At 35.4% G+C, this 8,437-nt stretch overlaps 2 protein-coding genes across 2 annotated transcripts; both read left to right on the top strand.

Moving 5' to 3' along the window:
- Positions 1–1,371: 1,371 nt before the first annotated feature.
- LOC110681817 (ACT domain-containing protein ACR6-like) lies at positions 1,372–5,501 on the top strand. The gene is made up of 7 exons (XM_021857939.1): positions 1,372–1,621; positions 1,844–1,889; positions 2,915–3,029; positions 3,170–3,237; positions 3,748–4,356; positions 4,578–4,682; positions 4,796–5,501. The coding sequence occupies exons 1-7, from the start codon at positions 1,575–1,577 to the stop codon at positions 5,147–5,149; spliced, it is 1,344 nt and encodes a 447-aa protein (XP_021713631.1). The 5' UTR covers positions 1,372–1,574; the 3' UTR covers positions 5,150–5,501.
- Positions 5,502–7,305: 1,804 nt separating this feature from the next.
- On the top strand, positions 7,306–8,127 carry LOC110681678 (transcription repressor OFP12-like). The gene is given in 2 exon segments (XM_021857817.1): positions 7,306–7,479; positions 7,481–8,127. Coding segments are annotated over 2 exon segments (480 nt in total). The 5' UTR covers positions 7,306–7,324; the 3' UTR covers positions 7,806–8,127.
- Positions 8,128–8,437: the final 310 nt, after the last annotated feature.

The raw sequence follows: 8,437 nt of genomic DNA, 5'->3' as shown, positions 1-8,437 counted from the left end.
AACTGAACTGAGTTGAAATGAATATTTTATGAGAGAGGGAAATTAGGAGCTGAACTGAACTGAACTAATTGGAGCTGAACTGAACTGAACTGATTAGAGCTGAGCTGAACTGAACTGAATTAAAATTAAGTAAATATGAACAGACCCTAAATTACAACTAAAGTGATTTTATAGAGTAATAAGGATAAAGTGATTAAAACATATCCTTATATTGTTAGTCCCTTGGAATTATACAAAACATTTGCTCTAAAAGGACAATTATTTTTATTTATTATTGTTTCATTTAGACAATATGGGTGAATTTTGAAATGACATTAATAATTTCACAGTTGTCATTCTAGAACCATACTGATTTCAGTTGTATTTTGCAAGTTAGACTTATAGAGAGGGAGAGGAAAGAATATATATTGCGTCGAAACATCAAATGATCAATAAATTGAACAATACAAGTGGTGATCAGTGAACACACAATATTCATATCCACTATGCGCCTGGTTGATCTCCCAAAAAAAAAAAAAAAAAGGAGTGTTGATCTTTCCAAAATCAAAATGAAGATAAAAAATTTATTCAACAGTTTCTACTAAGTAACAAAGATTCTCACAACTACTGTTGCAAGATTGATTTTATTATAAAATAAAACTATATCGTGTAATAGCAGTGATAAGCCAGTACTCACAAGTAGATCTGATTAATTATTAGGCGGGTTAAGATCAGTGTGGAACGATTGCAGTTAGGTAAAAGATTACATTTTACAGGACCAATAGCGGGCAGGGCTAACTCTGATTAGGGATTAATAGCGACCTTATTAAATAAGAATCATGTCCATTAAAAACCCTTTAAACTTGACCATGACTCTAACCCTAACCATACTCTATTCCTATAATCTTTAAACTACACTACTCAATAACCTGATCTACCCACAAGTCACAGGACTCACATAACACTAACTAACTACTGGTAAAAATAATTTGAAAGAAGGAAGGAGGGAGCAAGAGGCAAGGTAGTTGAGCTAACGACCACCAACGTGTCAAAAAACCAGTAGCTCACACAAGAATTGCCGCCAACAATACCGGCAATTACCCGACCATTCCTCACGTGACTTCCTTAAACTCCGTGCCTACTCTGCAAATCTTATCACGTACCGTACGGATCAAAAGCGATGGGCCGGTAATCTACTCACTATTCGGGCCCCCAAACCGCCTCCTATGGCCCATTTTATCTCTCCTTTGACCGCGGGCAGCCGATAACCGTCCTTTCCTCCAATCAAAACTCTCCACGTCACCAAAACGGGCAGCCAAATCAAGCATTAGAAAATTCTCGGGCAAATGGATAAACTGACCGTAAATAAATAGTAGTAAGACGGCTGCCTACGTTTCCCCCAATTTAACTACATTCTCTCTCCTAATTTTTTCTTTCTCTCTCTTCAATCTTTACTCTCCTCTGTTTACTCTACTACTACTTCCACAAATATTGGAGATTTTAATCTATTTTATGAATTTCATAATTCTTAATTAAAGCTTAATTTTTCTGGGTTGTTATAAAGTTTTCATCTTGGGTTTGATTTGTTGAGGGTGATGGACGATGAATATGCTAAATTGATTAGGAGGTTAAACCCACCAAGGTAATTTCTTTCCATTTTTATTTGAATTCCTTTTTATTATTAATTTCAATCGAAGTTGGATTATTAGCTAATAATTACTTAATTTTGTGATTATACTTCTGTAAATTCGTGATTAGGAGTTTTGGTAGGTGATTAAACCGGATTTAAAAAAAAAACAGAGGAAATTTGTTTTTTTATTTTTTAATTTTTGATGATTAGTTTCTTATTTCTTAATTCTTTCAGAGTTGTATTTGACAATATATCTTGTGAAGAAGCTACTGTAATTCAGGTATTTTTTACGGTTCCTGATTTCTTTTCCTCTGTTTTTCTTGTATATCTATTTATTTATTATCGACTTATTTGGGTAAATTAGGTAGGTTATCATTTTAACAAGAGTATGTTTTGACACTATTAATAAATTGCGTTTTTGTTACCTCAATTAATTGATTTTGACACTCTGATACTTTTCATTACATTACTAGCTAGTCGATACACAACTTTTTTTATGTCGAGTGTGTTTAAAGGGAGTGCCAAAATCAATTTAGAAGTGTAGTGGTGTAGTGATTAGTTCTAGTCCCATTTGTACTTATGTACTAATCCTCTAGGAAGTACAGAAGGACTCTAGATTAAAACTCGAGTCGTGTCCATGCTACACAGGTAACCCTTAACCCTTGTTCCGTACGTACCACGGAGTTATTTGTTAGGTAAAATTCTTGAAGGGACATGTTTTTAGGGTACGATACGTAAACCGGCCATTAAATAAAAAAAGCCATGTTTCATCACACTAGGAAAGGGTGGAATAATTTTTTGTTACCTTTTATACATGCTTAATGCTTCTTTTATTCTAAACATGTCACGTCATGATATTATTTGATTATTAGGGGACAAAATTGTTGAATGATGTACATTTAAATAAATATGTACTTCCTCCGTTCTTTATTACTTGACCCGCTTTGACTTTTACACTATTCACCACCCTTCTTTTGACCGTCTTTTATGAATAATATGTAAGGAAAAATATATTCATGTATGATTTTTTAGATTCGTCTCAATAAGTACTATCATAATATATAACTTTTATAATTTTTACTTATGGAGAATTTAAGTTATTGATCGTTAAAGTTTTACATTGGTAAGCGTGATAAAAGAAACAGGTCAAGTAAAAAAGAACAAGGAAGTAATACATAGGTACAATTTTGAAGTTAGGCTGCAAAGTATATACTTGTATTAAATTTAAATTAATGAGAATATGATGTATTTGTATGACTAAATTGATGATGAAGTATGACTAAAATGTAGAATGATGTTGTTCAGGTTGACAGTGTCAACAAACATGGAACTCTTCTACAAGTTGTCCAAGTTCTTGCTGATGTTAACCTTACTATTAAAAAGGCATATATTTCGTCTGACGGCGGATGGTTTATGGATGGTATGTTCTTAGCTTTCTTATACCATGTCATTATGAATGTTCTTTTATGCATATAATATCTAGAAGTTTTGTACAATGTCAACCCTGTCTTTGTTTCTGATATCAGCTTCTGATTGCTGTTTTTTTAATCTTTCTTTCAGTGTTCAACGTGACCGATTACCATGGGAACAAGATTAGAGATCAAGAAGTCATCAACTATATCCAAAAGGTTCATACTGCTTACTTATCGTTTAGTTAGGGCCTGTTCGGTTTCACTGGTTATCTGTCAAATTCTGTTTTTTGGGTTTTTGAGATTTCAAAAGCTGTATCATTATGATATACAGTATGATATATGAAATATTAAGTTGTGTAATGAAATTATAAGTCTCAACTTTGACAACAAAAAACTTGAAACTAGCAACAATAACGAACAAGTCCTAGTATAGTTGATGTCATTGGTTGATTTGGTTCTCAAATTGAGCTGAACTACTTGTTTGTGTGACTGTGGATCTTCATTTTTGCTGTTTGTGAAAACCAATTTTCGGGTTTGGAGTCAACAATTTTGAACCAATACTGGAAACATGACAAACATCTATGTAAAGTGTGTGTAATAAAATGGAAACTCTATTCTGATAAAAAATGATCTGCTTGTCCTGTATATGTTCAGAATTTGTTTAATCAATGTGTGCTTAGTGCTTAACCTCATGTTGCTGTTGTTGTTTTCCCTGTAAATGTTCAGACAATCGAGAGCAATGCCTCACTTTTGCCTTCTCTAAGAGATTCAGTTGGAGTGATGCCCTCTGAAGACCACACCTCAATTGAGCTGACTGGGACTGACAGACCAGGCTTATTATCAGAAGTATGTGCAGTCCTCACTGATCTCAACTGCAATGTGGTGAATGCTGAGATATGGACTCACAATTCTCGAGCTGCAGCTGTTGTCCACGTAACTGATTATTCAACGGGGCGTGCAGTCAATGATCCAAAAAGGCTACTCAGAATAAAGAAGCTTCTTTGCTATGTGCTTAAAGGAGATAGTGATTCTCAGGCGGCACAAATGAGACTTTCGCCTCCTGAAAGTACTCACAGAGGACGAAGACTGCATCAAATCATGTTTAATGATAGGGACTATGAAAGAATGGAGACAGTAGGGTACCCTAGAAGTTTGCATACGTATAGTAGACCTCATGTGACAGTTTCTGATTGTCCTGAGAAGGATTATACTGTGATTATTATGAGGTCCAAGGATCGGCCTAAGTTGCTGTTTGACATCGTGTGTACACTAACTGATATGCAGTATGTGGTTTTTCATGGAATGGTCACCACTGAGAGGACAGAGGCTTACCAGGTAACACAGCTTCCAATAATCAAATTAACTAGGGAGTAGGGAGTATAGTCTTGTGAGACCTTTTCGCAATATACTGTGCACATCTGCCTTCAGAGTTCAGAATACTCTGCTACTCTTTTTGAATCACATTACACACCCAATTTGCTAGCTCATGGTTTCTTTGTTACTGTATGTAGACTCTTGAATTTGTTCTGTGTATTTGACTGAACATTTTATTATAGGAATTCTACATTCGACACGTTGATGGGCAGCCCATAAGATCTGAAGCTGAGCGAGAACGAGTTGTTCAGTGCCTTGAAGCAGCCATAGAAAGGAGAGCATCAGAGGTATACTAAACTCTGAAAGATTCTGAATCTTTGTCCTGCTGTAGTTGATCATAACTCATACTTGCTTCATGCTTTATCATCAGCTAACATCAAGTCCTATATATGATCCTCAGGGCTTAGAGTTAGAATTGCGCACTGAAGACCGAGTTGGACTCCTTTCAGAGATAACCCGCATTTTTAGGGAAAACGGGCTAACCATCCAAAGAGCTGAAATATCCACAAAGAGTGGCAAAGCCGTAGACACTTTCTATGTAACAGATGTAGCAGGAGCTCCGGTGGATCCAGGGACGGTCAATTCTATCCAACAGCAAATCGGCCAAACCATATTGCAGATAAAACACAATTCATTTCACACTCCTAAACCAGCTCAGGAAACTACGATGAGTTTCCTCTTCGGGAATCTTTTTAAATGCCCGAGTTTACAGACCTTAAAGCGAAACAACAGGTACTGTAATAAAACTGTATAGTCTTGTGCAGCAATTGAAGTACAGGAATGTGCAGCAAGCGTTTCTGATAAGAAAATATAGCAGATAGGGAAGTACATAATATGCAGATAGGCAGGGTAAAAGAAAAAAGTTGTACTTAATGATACATATACATCTCCCTATGTATAAGATCAGGGCAGTGTAAATAGCTCCAGGTTGTAGGTAAGTAGGCTAAACAAGCCTTCCTCACTGTGAATATAAGGATACTCGTATATACTAGTAGTATATAGTGGCTTCTGTACAGAAAAGGCGATGTAAATATCCTTTGTATGTACATAATTATTAGTGAAATCTGTATATATTACTCTTTAGGTTTATCACCTTCTTTTGTTCATTTCCCCTATTCAATTTCATTGGTAATCATATTCAAGTGTAGCTAGATTCTAGAGCGAATATGTTACACCTCTACTATCTCCGGCTTTAGTGCTGAAGTTCAGTTCTCATGGGAAGAGTGGGATTTTCAATTGGGGAAGGGGATTTGGAGAGGTGCAAGGTGCAACAACCAGGATGACCCTATACTGATACAAGAAAAGCCGTCGAAAAAGACTAGTTCATTTGTTTAGCTCTCTGTGTTAGTATTACTACCATGTAGTTAGGTTTAAGCTGCACTAAAATGTTTATAAGTAATCCTAACTAACTGTAATTTATCATAACAGCAAAACCTACATAGGCAGATAACTGCTTCACTTCAACCATTTTTCTTTGCACTTGGATTACAAGAGAAATGTGCTAAGAAGTTACAAGCCCAACAACTTTGGAAAGCCCAAATCAATCTGAAGTAAATGTAGAACAAGCTCCAGGCCCATGATCATGATCATAGAAAAATATCAATAAACAGTACTTTGCATGCTTATTAACATGCCTTAAAGTTTACGGGCAGTATAAAAAATGAACTAATATATTTAACATCTTTGAGTAGGATTGATGGAAAAATCATTGAACAATGTATGCTTTAAGTATCAATTTTTTTACTTTTGGCTAAAGCTTTTCATTGAGATTTGAGGTTATGATGAAAGTGCTTACTATAACTTCATTGACACACCAAATCTTATTGGATTATACTTTGTAACATACATGAGGAGTAGGGTATGTTGAGAATTGAGATAAGATCGGTTTATTCCTCTTACTTTTATCTCTTTCGAATAAAAGCATTATGCAAGAATACCTTTTCCAGATTTAATTTTGTTAAGAACTTACAATATGTACTGTTAATGTCAACAACCAATGTTAGCTAGTATAACTAGTAACATAGACCCGAAGTTGAATTTTGTTTTATGAATTTTTTTCATTTGTATTGCATTCTGAATACACCATCCATTTTAATTTCTAAGTGTCACAAGTCTCACTCTCACACCACGACTCTTAAATCGATGTTAATAGAGACACCAATTCAAATGCGGACGGTAACATTGTTGGTTATAGGATGTTAGCAAAGTGATGCACGTACATGCATTTTGTATATGGAATGTCAACATTCCTTTATATAAGTCACATTGAATAGAATAAAGGATTGAACCAAAAGCTCAGGTTCAAACAAGCAAAGAACATGGGGAACTAAATGAGGGTAAGTGCACCAAACTCATCGCATTCACACAATCACATTATTGTCATGTAGCACCTACTAGTACTTCTTCATCATTATATTAATCTATCATATTTATACTCATTCTAGAAGGATCCAACTTCAGCCGGCCTCCAATTGAAGCTAAGGTCGGGTGCTCGGTTCGCAAAATAAATTCATGTTCATATTCATAGCTACTTTAATGTGTGCACACTAGTTCATATTAGTTGCTACGACTATGTGTTTGTGTTATATCCCATGATTTTGAAGCTGCGCATATACATTAATCGAATTACTTAAGGGAAACTTTTATCCTAAAATCAATTGATATTAGCTTTTATGGTGTGCGTATTATTAATTGTGATTATATTTTATGTACCGTAATAATACAATGGTCGGTGTATTAAATTATTTCGTATCAAAAAGAAAAATTATTTACTTGTACTGAGTATTAGGCAACGAATTTGTCGATTCGATGTGCTTTTTTAAGCTAGTTGGACCTACTTGGCCATGTTGTATAGTTGTTAATCATTTCATATTTTAAATCAAAACAATAATAGGATAGTTATTAAGCACTTGTGCCATTAAGAAAACATATGGATCAAACATATGGATCCTCCTCTTTCTCCAACTCTTCAGCCACTGCCACTGACGAATGTCCTGATCTTTCTGCTATTTTCGCCTCCCAACGGTTGTTTGTCTCCACCCCCGGTCTTTCCAACTCTATTTTGGAATTCCCTTTTTTCCGACGATGATGAGCATCAGATGAAGGAGAAACTGGTGGGCGGAGGAGTCCCGATAAAAAAGGACTCTCCCAACCCTTACATTGACTTCCGAAGGTCAATGCAGGAGATGATTGAGGCTAGGAAGATTGAAATGAAGCTAAATAATCAACATAATCTAGTAGATGTTAGTGATGAAAGTGATGATTTGTCGGAGTATTTACGGGAGCTTCTCCTTTGTTATCTCAACTTAAATCCTAAACATACTCATAAGTTCATTATTGAAGCTTTTGCTGATCTTCTAGTGTCTCTAATGCCGCCCACGCCCCTGCCCCACCGCAACTATACGAGTTAGAGCTCCAGGCTGCGGTTGTTGCAAAGCTTGTTACTTCGGGGAATTGAATTTCCTTTTTTTTTTTTTTTTTGGAGTAAGCTACTAGAAGAGTTGAGCTCGTCAAATCCCCAAAGCGTTCACTTATATTAATATGTGTACATTGATTGGTTAGAGAAAATTATGTTTCAAGCATTTTTGTATGATATTGTATGATTTAATGACGGAAAATTAAATTGGCCATATAATTAAATGGTGTTGCATCAACTCTTGCATGGTTATATATCTATGCTACTAAAGAGCATTGATCTCTCAAAATTTAAAAACTTCCTCCATTCCAAAATAGAAAAGCAACAAATCTCTCAATGTCTTAAAAGTTTACTTTTTATTTCGCCCGTCCATTATCTAATGAATAATAAATAAGATTGCAAATTTTTTTTAGCTTTGATTCATTGAACAAGCTAGCGGATCCTAACGGAGTATTATACCAAAAAAAAAATTCCTCATGGAGACTGCTCAACACCCCTCTCAACCACCGCCAAACCCACCGGAGATCACCGATCAGGTGGCCCGATCAAATAAAAAGCCAAAACAGAAAATTACTCATGAAATTTTCAATAGAAATGAAAATTCTGAGATGGAATTAGACCCATCAA

The sequence above is a fragment of the Chenopodium quinoa genome, unplaced genomic scaffold (genome assembly GCF_001683475.1).
Source record: "Chenopodium quinoa cultivar QQ74 unplaced genomic scaffold, ASM168347v1, whole genome shotgun sequence".
NCBI lineage: Eukaryota > Viridiplantae > Streptophyta > Magnoliopsida > Caryophyllales > Amaranthaceae > Chenopodium > Chenopodium quinoa.
Note: the sequence above shows the minus strand (reverse complement) of the source record. Positions and strands in the feature narration are given on the sequence as shown.